The sequence below is a fragment of the Macaca thibetana genome, chromosome 14 (assembly GCF_024542745.1).
Source record: "Macaca thibetana thibetana isolate TM-01 chromosome 14, ASM2454274v1, whole genome shotgun sequence".
Lineage (NCBI taxonomy): Eukaryota > Metazoa > Chordata > Mammalia > Primates > Cercopithecidae > Macaca > Macaca thibetana.
This window is the reverse complement of record NC_065591.1, coordinates 87987792-88007378: the sequence shown is the minus strand read 5'-3', so window position 1 is coordinate 88007378 and position 19587 is coordinate 87987792. Positions and strand designations below refer to the sequence as shown.

Below are 19587 nucleotides of genomic sequence, written 5' to 3'. Positions count from 1 at the left end.
AAAATAAATGTGTCCATTTGGCCTCTCTCCAGCATTTCAACTTAATTTTGATTAATTAATATGAAAAATATGCATTTATCTTATGAAAACTTTATTTTGAGTGTGATTATTGGTTTTATTCTTTGTTTTAGTTAGGAATTATTTGCTGCAGGTAATAAAAGCCCTCTTGAAGTATCTCAAGCAAAAATGAAAATTGGGAGAGGGGAGATTTATTGGAAGGTTATGAGGTTTTCTACTGTAGCAGATATAATTGAGTCTCCCAACGTTCTGGAATTAGGAAATTGGAAATTAGGAAATTTCCTAATTGGAATTAGGAAATTAGGAAATTGGAAAGTTTTCAGGACATTTTTCTTGCTCCCCCTTTCACTGCCCCTATCCCTCTTCACTTCTTCCCCCCTTCTCCTTCTTTCAATCTAGTTTCTCATGATAGCTTCTCCTTCTGCATGAGTTTTATTCTCTTATCTCTTTAGACTTGCTTTCCCTGCCTATTGTTGTGCACGGCTGAGAATGACTATGATATAGGCGACCTTCCATATCTCTTATTTCAAATGCCTACAGATACTGCTAAAAAGACCTGGTTTCAATTCTGGATTACTAGAAGAGCACTTAAAAGGGCCAGCTTGAGTCAAATGTCTACTTTGATCCAGTCTGCTGGGAGAAATGAAATGTTCCACTTCAGGCTCCTTCTACTAGGAAATGTAGGGTCAGATTCCCAGAGAAGGGGCGTTAGCAAGGGCCGATGAATTCATAAATGTTCACTTAAGTCTTAATTATTTAGTTAATATATGTTCAATATAGAAAAATTAGAAAGCACAGACATATGAGCAAAGTAGAAGAGAAAAATTTATCATCATGCCACCACCAGAAAGTACTTCAGCATCTCGATGTGTTTTCTTCTAGACATTTTTATTTGCTTTAAATAATCTTTTTTATTGTATATTTATTTGGATTATATTGAGAATGAGATTTGTCATTCAAATCTTAAGACAAACGTGACTCAGGCTTCCCTTTCTAGGGCTTATTTTATAACGTGGAAAAAGACTTAAAAATTGGAAGCTAATTAATAAAAGTATTTGGAAATTATAGTAGGTACTATAAAGGAGGCAAGATATAGAAAACAAACATGAAAATGTACTTTAGATGGAATGACCATGGAATATCTCTGTGAGGGTCACATTAAGTTGAGACTTAAGGAAAAGAAGGAGCTAACTGTGATAAGAGAAGGAAGAGTTACTTGAAGGCAGAGCGTATCCGTTTAGAGGGAACAATATATGCAAAAGGCCTGCATCTGAAATGGAAATGATCTTTTGTGTTCTTAGAATTAAAAACAAACAAAAAAATGTAGTGTAGCTGGAGCTTGGGTTAAGGAGATCCCTTTTGTTGCTATCTAGAGAACACACTGGGGCAGAAAGAGGTGAGATGTGGGGGCAGAGTCACCAAATGCAGATGGAGAATACTCGGTTGCTCATGTTCTTAAAGCAGAAGGAGCCTGAAGAAGAATGAAGAATGTGACCTGAGAGAAAGAGACAGGGAAGGACAGGATAGGGGCCTTTCATACCCATTGATGTTGGGTAAACCATTGAAGATGAAGGGAGAAATGCTGCCATGAAGTTAGGGGTGGCTGTGTTTCATATTATTTCCCAAAAAGAAAGGAGCTTTTTGGTAGCCACGTTCAAACCCCAAAATAATGAATAAACAACCCTAAAACACTGTTAGGGCACTCTCCCTGCCAGATGGGATTTGCTGATATTTAAACTGGTTCCTCTATGGTTGGACAAAGAGTTGCTAAGAATCAGTTATATGGCTTATAAAGGGGACATGGTTCATGGCCAATGGCAGAGAAACACAGATGCCCCATAAACTGACTCATCTGATGTTCCCAGGCTACTAAATGCCTGGTAAGTCACATTGTCAGACAGTCATTGAGTGCTTTCCTGGAACAGAGTTTGGACGGGCACGTGGGAGTGGATGAGAAGCACAAGATACTGTCTCTTCTGGTGGCTTCTGTAATCATACTGAAGTGAAAAAACTTACAGACCTGAGTCAATTACCAAGAACAATATACGACAGAAAGTGCTAAAATCATTACAGGAGGGAGAAAAATATGAGGGAAAGTAGGATGGACCTTGAGATACGCCCTTTAGAGAAAGCTTTCCAGACTGGGCCCTCCAAGCAAAAGGAGAGAGAGAAGCCACTTGATTAATGATACTTAATGCATTGTGCATTCTGCTGAGGAGGGCATTTAGAAATGTCATGAGAATTGCCAACATTTTAGACATAGCATTTACTTTGGATTTGCTTTGATATATTTTGGGCAAAAAGTGAGTCATGGTTAAAGTATTTCATGCACAAAGCTGCTGGATTTTTCAGGCTTTTACAGAATATTATGTGCATTTCTCTGTTAAACACAAAGGGTCCATCTCTGAATGGCCCCTCAGATCCTTGCTTTATTACAATTGCAGTAACTAGTCAGGATGACTAAGGATATAGTCAGCAAGGTCATCCTATTGGTTATCACTGAATGGATCTGGAATGATATTGTTTAATGTACATGGGAAAATAACTCTAGTTTGAACTTTTTAATTTAATATAAACATCCCCCTGTCATTGGACAACAAGTTTTGTTTACACTGCCACTAGCAGAATATCATAATATGAAACATGATATTCATTTGAATATTTGAGGGGTACTTCATTGTAAGGGAGTGGGATTCCTTTTCTAGCTTTCTCAGGCAGAGTCTCTCCCATCTACAACAATAAGGCCATGCACAAGTCTCCAGAACAATGATCATATTGTATTACTATTTTTCGCTATGTTTCCAGACAGACTGGTAAATTCCTTTTTGTTTGTTTCTTTTTGTTAATTCTAGCATTAATTGAAAACAGTGGGTATTTGTTGTTGTTGTTGTTGTTTTTGAGACAGAGTCTTGCTGTGTTGCGCAGGCAGGAGTGCAGTGGCGCGATCTTGGCTTACTGCAAGCTCCACCTCCCAGGTTCACGCCATTCTCCTGCCTCAGCCTCCCAAGTAGCTGGGACTACAGGCGCCCGCCACCACACCTGGCTAATTTTTTGTATCTTTAGTAGAGACGGTGTTTCACCATGTTAGCCAGGATGGTCTCGATCTCCTGACCTCGTGATTCGTCTGCCTTGGCCTCCCAAAGTGCTGGGATTACAGGCGTGAGCCGCCACGCCCAACTGAAAACAGTGTTTTAAGAGCAATGTTCTGGGCTCCTTTTGAGCTTTAACTACGTGGTCCTTGCATTAACCCTATGATGTAGGCACCCTTATAGAATGTACAGCTGGTGCTAAATAAGTATCTATTGAATGAATGGGTAAACAAATTCAATGTTACAGATGAGGAGAAAAAAATCTGGTTTTGTTACCTTCATTTTCTCTTTTTCTAGCACATGCCTTGTTCATAGGATAGTCAGGATAACAGTGGGAAGTGTCAGACCAGCCTAAGGTTCAAGTTCACCTCTCTTACTGAAAAAGAGCTGCCAGTGACAGAGCTTTGCTCTGAGCTTGGAATAATGCTGATGCTTTACATGCATGTTGCTAATCCCCACCAAAACCCTGAGACATGGGGTATTATTGTCCATATCATACCGGTAAGGTAAGTGACTAGTTTAGACGTGTGCAGTAAGTAGGAAGAGAGAAGCATTTAGAACCCAGGTTTATTGGCGGTTGAGTCTTGTGCTCTTTCTAGATCCCACAGCTTCCCATTTATCTTGATAAGAGATGTGTCCCTTTCCAAGGTAGTGTTGCGCTGGTTCACTTCCCCTTCTCCTCAATGACTATTTTGTTGGTTAAAGATAAACTTGGAACATTCTCCATGGGGAAGTGATGGAAGTGTCCACACTGGCAAAATGCTATCATGAAATGCCTTTTTTTCTGTCATGTAATGATGAGTGTTTCCGAGGCAAATTCCAAGTCATTTAGTTACTCTTCCACAAGCCAACCATTAAATCTAAGAAAGGGGAGGTGGGGAAGGCATCAAATAAATTTTGAATACGGGAGAGCTTGGTATTGAGTACCTTCAGAAGGGCAGTATGTTAACTGCTTTTCTCTATACAGAACCTGAATTCGCATTGCTCCTGCTTCTATATAAAGCTGTATCTTGGGCTTCATAAAGAGTAGCTATTTTGGGCTAGGCACAGTGGCTCACAGCTGTAATCCCAGCAATTTGGGAGATCAAGGCAGGAGGATACCTTGAGTCCAGGAGTTCCAGACTACCCTGGGCAACATAATGAGACTCCATCTCTACAAAAAAATTTAAAATTAGCCAAGTGTGTTGGCACATGCCTGTAGTCCCAGCTACTCCAGTGGCTGAGGGGAAAGGATCACTTAAGCCTGGGTGGTTGAGGCTGCAATGAGCCAAGATTGTGCCACTACACTCCAGCCTGGATGGTTCCAGTTCTGTCTGATTCCAGACAGAACCAGATCCTGTCTCAGAAAAGAAAAAGAAGAAGAAAAAAAAAAAGCTATTTTGTTGACTAAAATAGTCACATTTCTCAGGGTACAAACCTTATGGAACAAAGTTATGGAACCAATTTTCTAGAAAGATCTAATATGCCTCCTCTGACCCTTACACTAAAAACAACAACAAAAAGTCCAGGTGTGGTAGCTCACTCCTGTAATCCCAGCACTTTGGGAGGCCGAGGCGGACAGATTACTTGAGGTCGGGAGTTCAAGACCAGCCTGACCAACATGGTGAAACTCTGTTTGTACTAAAAATACAAAAATTAGTCAGAGGTAGTGGTGTACACCTGTAATCACAGCTACTTGGGAAGCCGAGGCAGGAGAATCACATGAACCTGGGAGGCAGAGGTTGCAGTGAGCCGAGATCGTGCCACTGCACTCCAGCCTGGGCGAGAGAGTGAGACTCCATCTCGAGGAAAAAAAAAAAAGAAAGAAAAACAACAACAAAAGCCCTAAAACATAAAACAACAAACAAAAAAACCTCGCATGTTTTCTTGAAGGAGTGAAAGTACGAGTTACTGAAATTCATAAGGAAACATGTCCTGGCTCCGTGTCTGCTCCAGTGCTTTCACCCAGGAAGGGCATGGAGTCCAGATGGGGCTTCAACTTTCATCCCAGCTTTGCAGTCCTGTCAGGAAGCTCAACAACACTTTGTGTCAATCACAAAGCTTCACACACCCCTTCACTTCTGGTTCACATGAATGACAATACATTTTTTTCACAGTTCTAGTTCTCAGGACTTCACATTCTCGTGACTTCAGGGTTTAAAGGAAAATAATCAATGGGCAGGTATGGTGGCTCACGCCTGTAATCTCTATAACCTTTGGGAGGCCGAAGCAGGAGGATAGCCAGAGCCCAGGAGTTCAAGACCAGCCTGGGCAACATGGCAATGCTGCACCTCTACTAAAAAAATGTATAAAAATGTTTTTAAAAAAGTAAAAACAAAAGGAAAATAATCACTCAAGCAAAATTCTAGTGGAACCATTAATTTGCTTGTGAATTTGATATGAAAATGTTCCCCACAAGCCATAACCTCTTTTTTAGCATTGTTTTACTGCTCCCACGCAATAGTTAGAAGGATCCCATTTCCCAGGCACTGAGGTCAACGAATAATTATTAAAACACGTAGAATATGCCCAGCATTGTGGTAGGTACTGAAAGAAACTTGGAGAAGTATAAGGCAATGAATGCCCACCTTCAAAGAGCTTAAAATCTGGTTGGGCAAACCTGATTACTGTGTGGCCAAAAAATAATATCTAGTAATACAGGGAAGCTCAGAACTTGATAGGGCCAACTAAGAAGTGAAGGTTCTTTCTGTCGTTAGTAAAAGCCTGATAATCCTATTTTGTGCTGGGGCTGGAAAGGCAGGGAGGAATTACTCTCACCTCCAAATACTTGAGGAGCTAGAATTGACTATTCCTGGATCCTAAACATTTTTACTTCAAGAATCAAATCAAGAGTCATACATTATCTTTCGAGTTGGTCTCTTTCTAATTTTATCTATCCACAATCCTATCTCTAATCAGCCATGAGTAAAATAGCCCGAGGAAAGTTTACAGATGATGGAACCAAGATATTTCCTTGAGTATGTAGGCAGTGGCAGATTTGGTTCTTGTGTTTATGCCTGGTTGAGAAAGACAGAAGTCTACTTGGGGTGAAAAAAAAGTGACCTATGGACTGAATTGTTACCTTTGTGTGGCACATTCCCTGTTTCTAGGGCAGCACCGGAGACAAAGAATGCATTTATTTTGTGGAAAGGGATAGGGGGCAGGGGAAGAAACAGAAACCAGAGGATTGTGCAATAATGGCATTTTCAAATCCCTCTAGAAAGTTTATGTTTCAAGTCCTTTGGAAAAGTGAAGCATAGCTGTTTAAAAAGAAGCAGTTTACTGAGGACCCCAGTCCCAGTTCTGCTGTGCTAGATTTTCCTTGTTCCTAGGCGTTCTCATACCTTCAACCCCAGCTGTTGGGGCAGGCGGGCCACTGTGTCTGGACCCTGCCCCGGACAGGCCTATGCCTTTCCCCAGCAGAGACCGCAGGCCTCAAATAGCATCTAGGTGTCCAAATGGAAGAATGAGAACAAGGACAGGAGTGAAAAGAAACAGTTTGTTGAATCTCAGCAAAAGAAAGTACAGTGATTTCTGTGTCATCTGCAAACCAGCCTGGACTTGCCTTGTTGAAAATCATTCCCAAAACAAGCCCCTTCCTCGGATGGCCAGTGAAAGGGTGATATTAAATGCACAGTCTCATGAATTAAACATAATTGTGAGGCACAGATTTATCATGCAAAATAAAAAATGCTTCTTATCCACCTAGGTAGTGGAAAAAGTGCAAAGATTGAGATGTAGTGCTGATTGGAAGCCTTTACATCCTGCTGCTGGCTCAATCATCTGCATATTTTCCCTCGTGCCAGGGATGATTTGATAGGATATGGTTCAGAACTCTCTCTGCTGCTTAGTAAATCTTTTTGACTGACCGAATGACCTTTTGTCTCTTTCCTGTCCTATATTGGAGCCTCGGGAGTGATGGCCTGAACTCTCACCATCAACCTCCCACCAATGATGTCATCATTCTCTCCTTGCCATCCAACCCCCTGTGTCCTGAATGCCCTTACCCCTGCCCTGTGCTCACAATGCATCTTCATTCTATTGGCCTTTTGTCTTGGCTATCTGGGTTCACTGTGTCCAGCACACTGTCAGCATTTGGCAAAGTAGAGGCCGAAAGAGAAGACAGCAGTATGGTTAGTAGTTCAGAATTAGGACTTTGGAACCAGACATGTCTGGGTTGGCATCCTGCCTCCATATCTTTACTGTGTAATCTTAATGTCAGGAACCTCAATTTTTTTCACTTATGAAATGGGTATATAAGAACACAAGCCTCAGAGAGCCATGAGATTAAACAAGAACTTACACCACAGAGTGCCTGTCTAGAATAAGCATTCAGTACACAATAGTTAGGAGGTGAGAGGCTTTCATAGAACACAGGTACTCTTGCCTTTGAAGCCCCTTATTCCTTAAAAAATATTAAAAATTGTATTTTATGACCGTGTTGGCATAAAGAGAGAGATATTAACATATATTGAAACAGTTAAATTAACATATGTTGAAACAGTTCTTCAACCTAAAATCTTATTTTTTTCCTTCTGTTCTGTAACTATTGTGAGCTCTGGGCACTGTGTGTCCCATGCCTAATGGGTAGGTCAGCCCTTGGGGAAGGATTTGTTTTGGAGATACTTCCCTTTACCTTTCCAGTATCATTAACTGTTTTCTGGAAGATTCAGGCCCTGCTGCCCCTCAGGACATTACTACCCTAATACTTCTCCTTTCCCCCTTCTCTTTTCTCCCAGCCACCCAAAAGGTCCACAGTGTGGAGCTCCCAACTCCCATAGTCTTACCCCCAGCCTTCTCTATTTAAACCCTTGCCTTTATTCCCCACCATTCCCCTGATTAGGTCTTGTTCCCTTAGGACTTTATTCTTGTTCTGATAAGTTGGCATTGAATTTTCTCATAAACTGTTTCTCCTTGGGGTATTATTGACTGTATTCCTCCTCTGTTGCTTCTGGAGTATTTGCATCTTGAGAGACTCTATAATATAATTCAAACCCATGTATCTAATGGAAGAATTTTAGTCCAGCAAAGGAGATATTTCAAAGCAAAAAGTGATCCTTGAGAATCATTTAGACTGTATGGTGCTGGTGCTGGTAGCTTGGTGCCTACTGCATGTAGGCATTCAGTGGGCCTCGGTGATATAACTAGTTTAGAAACTTCTAGAAGGTAGGGCACAGCCTATCCCCAAAATTCTCTTGGTAAAGTATCATGCCCAGTGAAATTCTGATGGGTGTCTTTTATCCTAATGGAATCACACATGAGTTCTTCTGTCCCCCATCTTAAGGAATCCCTCCAGTTGTGCTTGCGGGTAACCTTACACCATCACACATAGTGCTTGGATCCCAAACTTCCCTCCTTTATTGCTTGTTATTTTCTGGCTTTGGGCAGGATAATGATCTCAGAGATAATCCCATTTATAAAGGAGAGGAAAACTATGGCCCAGAAAAGTGGAGTATTTTCCCTAAAGTAACAAAGCAAGTTAATGGAAGAATCAGGACGAGATTCCTGGCTTCCTGAAAACGCAGGTGTGGGTACCATTTACTTGTGTCAGGGCCTAGGGTGTCACTTACTACAGAGCACAGGCTGTGCAGTGGGAATGCCTGGTTTGATTCCTGACTTTGTTGCTTACTCTGTCTGTCCTTTGAAAAGATACTCAATCTCTAAACCTGTTTTCTCATCTGCAAAATGGGGGAGGGGAAGACATAATATCAACTTTATAGAGTTGTGAAGATTCTGAGAGTTGTGAGAATTAAATAAGATTATTCACATAAAGTGCTTAGTACAACATCTCACACTCAGGCCTTCAATAAATGACTCATTATTATACGATTATCACTAATTCTATTACTGTCTCTACACTCCTCATGGCCTAAAGAAAGTGTGACTGCTGTTTCCCAGAGCGCATACTGCACTGCCCAGGGAGTGGCCGGAGCAGTGAGAGAATCTGGCTGAACAGGTTTTTTCAAAGCAGTGGAAAATAAATCAAAGGTGATAACCCAAATTTGGAAAAAGAATGTACTCCTTTGTTTGTTCTTTCCTAGTTGTGAAAGAACCTTCCAAATGCAATTTATGCTGAAATAAATCAGAAGCAACATGGCTGACACTCTCTGGTCTCTGTTCTTCCTGACCCCATGAGGATAGACAGTGGTGACTTTGAGTTTCTGCTGAATGTGGTGATAGCTGACCGTGTTCTGTGATGATGTCTACACCAGCGAGTGGACAAGATTAGGAGTCAGCAAATCATGCAGAGACAGCAGAGATGCGGGGAGAGGGGAAGCTTCACACCCAGGTACAGAGCATGCCCAGCCCCTTGCTGCAAATTGTTCGTCACTAAATGTGACATCTCAGGGAACTTGGTTAGAACTTTTCGTTGAAAGTAACAGATGCCCAGTTTGTATTAGCTTAAGCAACATGGAAATTCATTATAAAGATTCCATAGTGTATCAGAGAAAACAAGCAGAGGTGCAGAGCTGACCTGGGATTGGAAACAAGCTCCTGAATGATATTTAAACATGTGTCTCTCCTCTGCTTCATTTTTCTCTCTTTCTACAGATGTGCTTCCTCTATGGCTCTAGTTAACATAATGGAAGAACAGCTCACAAGTTTTGTAGATGCAGCCACCTAAAGAGAGCCTGGTCTCACTTTCTCCAAATCCAAAATTCCCATGGAAGGGAGTAATCGCCCTGCCTTGGGTCAGATTCCTTTCTCTGATTACCAATCATCAATGATTATGGTTATAATCTGTTGTACCAACGTGACACATTCACCATAACTATTTACCATCTGTGAGTGAGCAAAACGACAGATAAGGGATGACTGAAACAAGTATTGATGAGCCAGATGACAAAAAGCAGATTCCCGCCTCCCCCCACCCAGCTCTATACTGCATCCTGGCCGTTCTCATATTCCTCATCCTTTTACCTGAAATCTAGGATGTCTCCGTAGTTACTGCCCCTGGCCTCTTCATGCTAGGTTGACCCAAGCCCTAAACAAGTTAATTAGAGCATGGTAGAGTGTAAATGACATGGGCTTTAGAACCACACAAACCTTGAGTTAAAGCCCACTTGCTAGCTGTGTGACCCTGGGCAAGTTACTTAGCCTGTCTGAGTATTGGTTTCCTTATTTATAAATTAAGGGTAATAATACCTTTCTAATGGGATTGATGTGCAGATGAAGGGCAATAAAGTAACCATATTCAAGTGTTTGGTATGTAATACATACTCAGTTATGTTAATTTCCTTTTCTTGATTTAGTCTACCTAGAAATCTTCAGGCAGGTGAGAGAGTAGCCATAAGTGAGAAGACAAGAAAGGAGAAGTGATCGAATTTTCTATCTAGGAAATGTCTTCTTTGCCTCAGGTATTTTACAGTTATGCTGAGCAAACACTGAATAATTTCAGTGGGTCTGCAGCACTGGGAAAGCCACACTTTGATAGATATGGTCTCTCACTTCAGAGACAAATCAGCAAGGATATGAGGACGAATGATGAATGTTTTATGTTTCTTTTTAATTTATGAATGTGATTATATGGCTCTTAAGTCTTTCTCTGTAAATTTTAAGGCTCATAAAGTATAATCTGATTGCTAGGTTGTGAATGAAGTGCTTTAACATTCATGAAAAGCTTACACATGTTGCTATTTAGAGACATGCTCCCCTTTCAGAATGTAGTAAGCCACACTTTTTCTATAAATTGTTGTTTATTGAGTAGTTACTGTAACAGGCACTTTCTAAACTTTTATATGCATTATCTCATCCCTTCCTATGAGTTAAGTGCTATCATCCCCATTTTCTGGATTAAAAAATTGAGGCTCAGGTAAGTTGCCGAGGTCACATAGCATCCAGTGACAGAATTGGCACTTGACCTCAGTTTAGTCTGCTTCCAGAGCCTAAGCAATTAACACTTGCATTTTGGTAATCAGATTTAGATATAGGAAACAGAAGAAATGAATTCCCAGGAAAATCAGTGCTTAAAGTATCTCATATGAGAAATGATCATCTCATGGCTTTTGTGTGTCCACATAAGGTTGCTACATAGGCTTGGATGCAAAGCAGTGGAATTATAGGAAGAAAGATAGATGAACAATAATAGAATATCTCCTTAGACCTGAGAACTATTCTAATTACTTGCTTAGAGGATAATAGTGATGAAGGGGTTGGGTCTGTGAAAAAAAAGAAACTAGAGATTTGGTCCCAGCTTTAGACTTGTGAGTGTTTTCTATGTTGCTTAAAATTGTGCACACTCTGATCATCTGTAGCTGTGAGGGGTTGTGTGTGCATGCGTGTGGAATATTTTGGCCTGCTCCAGAAAATAACAGTGCTTTAATCTTAGGTACTGTGAATAACTTCTTATGATATTTGAAGGAATCTTTATCCATTGACCTATGAACCACTCATGGGAACCATTGATCTCTAACCTAATTGACCTGCTCCTCCAGAAATATTTTATTTTGTTTTGTTTGTGCTACTGAGAGTTTCATTATATTCCTGACTGTGCTTCATTTGTGCTTTCTTTGTGCCTTTAAAAAAACAAAACAAAACAAAACAAAAACTGAATCTTGTGTATAAATAGAAGAAACATTTAAATATCACATCACTTTTTATTAGAAGCATAATTGGATTAATTTCTCTTATTTTTCCTTTTTGTTCCCTTCTGTCTTCAGCTCCAGGGTTCCTTGAAAAGAAAACAGGTAGTTAACCTATCTCCTGCCAACAGCAAGCGACCCAATGGCTTTGTGGACAACTCATTTCTTGATATCAAAAGAATTCGTGTTGGGGAGAATCTCACTGCAGGACAAGGTGGCCTCCAAATAAACAATGGACAAAGTCAGATTATGTCAGGGACCTTGCCTATGAGCCAAGCACCCCTGCGAAAGACTAACACTCTGCCATCCCATACACATTCTCCTGGCAATGGCCTGTTTAACATGGGCTTAAAGGAGGTAAAGAAGGAGCCAGGAGAAACTCTGTCTTGCAGTAAGCACATGGATGGCCAAATGACCCAAGAGAATATTTTTCCTAATAGGTATGGAGACGACCCTGGAGAACAACTGCTGGATCCTGAGCTGCAGGAACTCTTCAATGAACTGACCAACATATCTGTGCCTCCCATGAGTGACCTTGAACTGGAGAATATGATCAATGCCACCATAAAGCAGGATGACCCATTTAACATTGACTTGGGTCAGCAAAGCCAGAGGAGCACACCTAGGCCCTCCTTACCCATGGAGAAAATAGTGATCAAAAGTGAATACTCACCAGGCCTGACTCAAGGCCCCTCAGGCTCTCCTCAGCTGAGGCCCCCATCAGCTGGCCCGGCATTCTCCATGGCCAACTCTGCCCTCTCCACTTCGTCTCCAATCCCTTCAGTCCCTCAGAGCCAGGCTCAGCCTCAGACAGGCTCAGGAGCAAGTCGGGCCCTGCCAAGCTGGCAGGAAGTATCCCATGCCCAGCAGCTCAAACAGATAGCTGCCAATCGTCAGCAGCATGCCCGGATGCAGCAGCACCAGCAGCAGCACCAGCCTACCAACTGGTCAGCCTTGCCCTCTTCTGCTGGACCATCACCAGGTCCATTTGGGCAGGAGAAAATCCCCAGCCCTTCTTTTGGTCAGCAGACATTCAGCCCACAGAGCTCCCCCATGTCTGGGGTAGCTGGCGGCAGCGGCCAGTCAAAAGTAATGGCTAATTACATGTACAAGGCTGGCCCCTCAGCCCAGGGTGGGCACCTGGATGTGCTCATGCAGCAAAAGCCTCAGGATCTCAGTCGAAGTTTTATTAACAACCCGCACCCAGCCATGGAGCCCCGTCAGGGCAACACCAAGCCTTTGTTTCATTTTAACTCAGATCAAGCAAACCAGCAGATGCCTTCTGTTTTGCCTTCTCAGAACAAGCCTTCTCTCCTACACTACACCCAGCAACAGCAGCAGCAGCAGCAGCAGCAGCAGCAACAGCAGCAGCAACAACAGCAACAGCAGCAGCAGCAGCAGCAACAGCAACAGCAGAGTTCAATTTCAGCTCAACAGCAACAGCAGCAGAGCTCGATTTCAGCCCAACAACAGCAGCAGCAGCAACAACAACAACAACAGCAGCAGCAACAACAGCAGCAGCAACAGCAGCAGCAGCAGCAACAACCATCTTCTCAGTCCGCCCAATCTCTACCAAGCCAGCCTTTGCTAAGGTCACCTTTGCCACTTCAGCAAAAGCTCCTACTTCAGCAAATGCAGAATCAGCCCATTGCAGGAATGGGATACCAAGTCTCCCAACAACAGAGACAGGTAAGGGTTCTACTGCTCCAAATACAGAGTTCCCAGAGATCATTTAGCTTGATCATTATGTTTTGGTTACCATTATGTTTGTATTGGGACAAGATCAAGACCAAAGACAGTAGTGGTCTTGATGGAGTCATATGAAGACCTCATAAAGCCTGGTTCGTTGGGGGCATCTAGAGGCAAGGGCTAGTACTTCCTTGTAGAGCATTAGTGTCACTGTGATCTGTAATGATCAAAGGTTCTTGCTTACTCAGAATAGAGCATTATAATGTACGCTGTTAGTGACATATCCAGTTGTCAATCAGATGGTCATTTATCCAAGCAGTAAATTAGTCATTAAGTCAATGTGCACTTGCTGAGTACCTACCATGTGCAAGATGTTGTAATTATGCTGAGAATCAGAATGAAGCCAGAGGTGGGATTGAGTATTAAATGACTGATCTACACCTGCACCAACCAACTGGAATATCTAAATGCCCAACCCATCATAATGATCCTGCGATGACTCCCTGTGATGCATGTGGACTGAATATCAGCCTGAAATAAAACATGATCCCTGTCTGCAAGCACAGTAAGGAAAGGGAGACAGGATTTTTCAACTACCATTTCAATACTAGGTAGAAAGAATAATGATATGAGAGCACAGAGTTTTGGTATCTGACCCGGCAAAGGGAAATCAGGGAAGGCTTCTGGAAAAATAATGTCTGAGTTAAGTGTTAAAGGATGAAATCATCATGACTACAGAGAAAAAAATATCTGGTTACCTTATGTCCTTTGATTAACATAAAACAGAGGTTGAGTCCGCCCCACATATGAACAATATGAAGACATAACTCTGTCCCTCCAGAGCACATATTGATGAGTTAGTCCCGATCCCCAGGGAACTTGAAAGAAAAAACTCTTCCTGGAAGGAAGGAAGGAACTTTGAATATTGCTTTGTACGTGTAATTTGACAGGTCTACATTATGTGTCTAAGCACAAAGATAGCACATTATATGTCAAAACATTATCTCAGGACAGTGTGATGGTGCAGAGCCTAATTCCAATAACATTCCTAGAGTAGTTTTCGTGGCTACTGCCCAGAAAAGAATGCCACAAACACCACAAACTCCGTCCAAGCTAACCTTTGCCCTAGATGTTGGCCAAGAGAACACCAGACTCAATGAGGATTCCAAAGTTATGCACTAAGGACAGCTTTCAGCTCTTTTCCACTTACGTGGGTTTTTAAAAAGTTATAGATTATGGAGAATGAACTTGGAGTAGAGACATACATGTACACATTTTTGTTTCTAACAAAATTCCTTTTTTAACCCAGGCAATTTGGGGGGCATTTAAAAGCAAGTCATAGAACTATTTTCTAATGCTATATGTAGGCACCTTGATTTGGATGAATGTAGGTTCAAATTCTTACTCTGACAGTCCTAGCTGTGTCACCTCTAGGGACTCACTGAACTTCTCTAAGCCTATTTCCTCACCTATCAATAGGAGTGAAAAGAAAATCTCCTAGGAGTGTATTGAAAATAAAATGAGGAAATTCTCAATTCAGAGTCTAGAATAAGTTGATTACTGTTATGATTATGGAAAGAGTCATAAATCACCAAAATGTTATTTTTAAATAAGCACTGCTATTATATAGGAGAGGCATTGGAGTAAATCCCAAATTCTAACATAAACAGTATTGTGGAAATAAAAGAGAATTATCCCTAATTTTTCCACTATCCAGCAGCTTGAGTGTATTGCAATTTACCCTTTCTAGGCCCAGATTTCTGACCATAAAAATGGAAATTATAAATAATGAGATAGCAGTGAGTTAGCATTTATAACCGGTATGACTTCTGCCACCCTTACTTGTGGCATTTCATTTCATCCGTATGAGGGAAATGCCATTATTTCCATGTTACAGGTAGGAGAATTGAGGCACAGAGAGGTTCAATAGCTTTCCCAAGTTCACACAGATAGTGAGTAGCAGCTGCGGGATTCTGATGATCTACTCTGAAGCCTATACTTTCAGCCACTAGGATCTACAGCTCACAGGTGGCATTTGCTGGAATCCTTATAGATCACTGTGGAATTCTTAAAAAGAATATTCTTCTAATGTTGAGCCCTACTTACATAATCTACATAGTAGATTAAGTCCTTCGGGATAAAAACATATTCTAAATGTCTATTCTTTAGAGATGCTAAAGAAATTTTACATACACACACACAACTGTGTGCTATTAGCCTTCCTGAGGGTAAACATTATGGAGTTAACCAAAATAAACAATTTACAACAGGAGATAGATAGATAGATAGATAGATAGATAGATAGATAGATAGATAGATTTTTTTTTTTTTTTTTTTTTTTTTTTTTTTTTTTTGAGGTAGAGTCCCACTCTGTCATCCAGGCTGGAGTGCTGTGGCTTGATCTCAGCTCACTGCAACCTCCACTTCCCAGGTTCAAGTGATTCTCCTGCCTCAGCCTCCTGAGTAGCTCGGATTACAGGCAAGCACCACCACGCCTGTCTAATTTTTGTATTTTTAGTAGAGATGGGATTTCACCAAGTTGGCCATGCTGGTCTAGAACTCCTGAGCTAGTGATCCACCTTCCTCGGCCTCCCAAAGTGCTGGAACTACAGGCGTGAGCCACCGCATGGAAATATATATCTTTGGTGCCCCATCAGTCCTTTTCTGGGAGCCTCCCTGCCACCTCCAACATCCTCTGGCCTGTTTCCGGACATATTGCTGATATCAGCAACTATAAACCATATTCCTGACCTCTTAGTCCCCACTCAAGTATCTAGGACCGAAGCCCACCAATGGGTGCTGATGGCCAAATCAGCAAACATCTTCCAATGCCTCAGATAATTTTTTACATTCTCCTAGGGCATATGACATATATGATACAGAGTTAATTTTCATCTCTTCTAGAAGGTCCTTAAAAAGTGGTGGAAATGTGGCAGCATTTCAGGTTAAGGGCTTCTCTTCTAAACAGGGAGTAGCCACCCATTTAAAGTTTTATCCCAGCTTTATAGACTGAACCACATTGTCCCTTCCAGATCATAATTCTATAACACACGATCCCAAAATCATGTGACTGAGTTTTAAGCAAGTATACTACAGCTGTGTAGTCAAGTAAGTATTGCTCTTTGGAAAGTATTCACATTTAGGAGGGAAGTGTACACATTCTGATAATGATGCTATAGTTCGATACAGCTATAGAATTTTCTCTGGGGATTGTCTCTAGGGCTTATAGCACATTTGGTAGACTATTACCAACACAGTAACATTCATCCTATTGGGGCAATTTTTGCAAACAGTCAAGCTGGGTAATGCTGCTCTGGGTCAAAACCAAGGGATAACTGTGATGTGACAAGGCTGCATTGCAAGTGTGGTGTGTGAGCTTTCTCTGAAGGCAGTTAAAGAAAGTGAGCTCCTTCTCAAGATGTTAATTTTGAGGAGCAACTTTTATTTTATATACATACTTCTAAGATTCTTCCGATTCTCGTTGTCTCATCCAGTATGTTGGCATGTATTCTCAACTCAGAGAGAGTAGTTTTAAGTCTTCCATCTGTAATAGACAGTACAAATGTCTATTCTCATTCTAGAACAGCTAAATCTCTGTTACTGATGACCAAAGTCATGGATAGGGTGGGGGATTTGGAATTAAGCAACTCTTAAATTTATCAACTAAAACATCCTAAAGGAAACCAGTCATGTGTTTTTTTTTCTGCTTGTCATACTCACTTTGTGTCAAACATAGGATGATTTACTATGGGATTTGTTACTTGAAGCTCTTTAGCCTGGTGGAAATCTTGGTTCTCTGCTACAAATTGGTAGACTAAATTTGTTGATCAGTTACTTGCAGTTTACCTCATAGGTGTGCAAAGGTGACCTTCCCTTTACCTGTCAGAACTCTGAACCCAGACAGATCCACATTTGCAGCTAGAGAGTGAATGTGGGCAATTCCTATGCCCCTTCCCCTTTACTGTGTACCTACCTCTATTTTCCTACAGGTAAATGATTCCTGAGAGATGGATGCAGTGTAGTAAAATTGTTCAATAAATCCTTATTGCTCCATGCTTGGGGTGGTTTTAAGTAATCTCTTCCTCAGAGACTGGGAGAACAAATGCTATTTGGTGTTTTACAAAATGTCTACAGCAGACTCTTGTCTTGCTAATATTTGTAGCTTGGCACATGGAGATACCTCTTGGCTATAATTTTCTTCCCTTCCTGATTTGAGGATTATGGGAGAGGGCAAGATGGGGATGCAATGCATGCATTTCTGATTTATCTTCAAGTCAGTGAACACTTATTTAAGTTGTGAAAGAGTTATTGGCTGATCAGGACTCATGAGGGTTTAAGCCAAAAGCGCTTACCTCTTGAACCAAAAAGTGATCTTTTTCAGAGCTATATAATCAGTCACTTAAAAGTGTGAATTTTTTTCTAACATTGGATCCATGCAACTCAAGTGGATTCTATATTTGGTTTAGATTTCTCCCATATTTAAAACTTCTTGGAGGGAAGGCAGCCAGTGAATGGATGGTTTGTTATGACTGAAACATAAATTTGTACATTGCCTCCTTAGTTTAAAGCCAAGCTCCTCAATCATATATTAATAACTTCACCCTACTCTCTCTTCCTAGCCAAGCTTATCCTTCACTACGCCATATCAACCCTTGGTGTAAATCAGGCACATCTCCTAATGTTCTCTGCCCCACTTCTTTAAGGTAGCATTGTATATATCCAATCTTAAGGATGAACACACAGAAAATTGTTTCCAAATTGGCCTGGGTGGCAGTGGAGAAATCAATGTAACTCTCATATGCTGACAATACCTCTACATCCTTATAATTGTCCAATGAAAGTGCCAGAAAAGAAACAGATAACTTGTATCGGCTGGAAATGTCTTTTCCAATGAGAAAATAAAGATGAATTTAGTGTTTTGCAATAATATGATATCCAAGTCACTCCTTTGCTGGATCCTAGAGGTTGGCTGAAGGGTCCTCCAGTTAGGCTGGTGCCAGAGTTTGGGTTCATAGGCTAGAATAGATTAGAGGAAGTCAGGAGCATGGAGGGCCAAAGCAAAACCAAGCCAAAGTCCTACAAAAGCTGAGAAACAAAATTTGTCAGTATATTCATAGCCAAGAAGAAGGCCAAAAAGATGGTGACATACCTGCAGTCAAGGGTAAATATAATGACATGAAATCTATAGTGAAGATGGGATAGAGACTCAAGAGATGCAAGGTGATCACTGCAAATGACTCTCGACCATTTACTCACCTTGGCTGAGTCTTGGCAAAAGGGAACAAGGTTGATACAGACATGCTGTGGGTTGTCAATGGGAGGCCAGGAGCATTATGTTTACATTTTCATTTTATCTTTGATATTTCACCATTTGTCTTTTAAGTTTACAAAGGAAAGAAAAATTTGTTTTTAATACTCCATGAAACTAGTGCTTGACCAGAATGCAGAGTGAGTTTCCAGATACATATGTTGATATAATTAGTATTGAAGAATCATAATTGGAAAATTAGCAGGAGGAACTTGGTGTCTTGTTTGTTCTTTTGTCATTATTCTGTTGGTTGGTTGGTTGGTTGGTTAGTTGGTTGGTTTTAACATTAGCACTAACTCTGTGCCATTTACAAATAACTCAAATGGTAGCTGTAATCAACCATTTTTCACAGGTGAGGACACTGATGCTCAGAAAGATCAAATCACTTGCTCAGGGTTATAGTTAGTAATTGACCTGATTTTATAGTCAGGGCTCATAATTACTATGCTGCTTAAATTAAGGAAATAGGTAGAGGTGGTTTGGGTAGTGTTGTCAGGGCCTTCTTTACGATATATGTTTGAAATTTCACTGTTTTCTACAGTCCCAGGCAAAATCATCACCTCAGGAAACATTTAAGTCAATTCCAATGCAGGGAGGGATCTTTAGTCAAATTCACACTGATCTTGCCTTATCTGAATCCACAGATCTCTCAGTTTCCTGATCTGCCTACCAGGAGCCATGAACTTACTGAATATTGCTCCATTCTTAGTTCTGGCTAAGCTTCTATTCACTTGTTTAAAAACATATATATTGTGTGCCTGCTATTTGCCAAGCACAGTTCTGGATTACTGATGCTACACCTGAGATCAAATAGGAAATTGTGGTGCAGTAATGAAAGCATAAAATTTTCAAAGTTTTTTAAAACTTAAATAATCAGATTGTTTTCAAATTGAGCTATTTTCATCATATCGCAAGCTTATTA

At 41.0% G+C, this 19587-nt stretch overlaps 1 protein-coding gene across 3 annotated transcripts in view; it reads left to right on the top strand.

Moving 5' to 3' along the window:
• Window positions 1-19587, top strand: part of MAML2 (mastermind like transcriptional coactivator 2) — a 366387-nt gene that overhangs the window by 237609 nt on the left and 109191 nt on the right. For all 3 annotated transcript variants that reach the window (XM_050758022.1, XM_050758024.1, XM_050758023.1), the window contains one exon: window positions 11747-13357. In XM_050758022.1, the coding sequence (XP_050613979.1) occupies window positions 11747-13357 (1611 nt within the window). The remainder of the gene's footprint in view (window positions 1-11746; window positions 13358-19587) is intronic.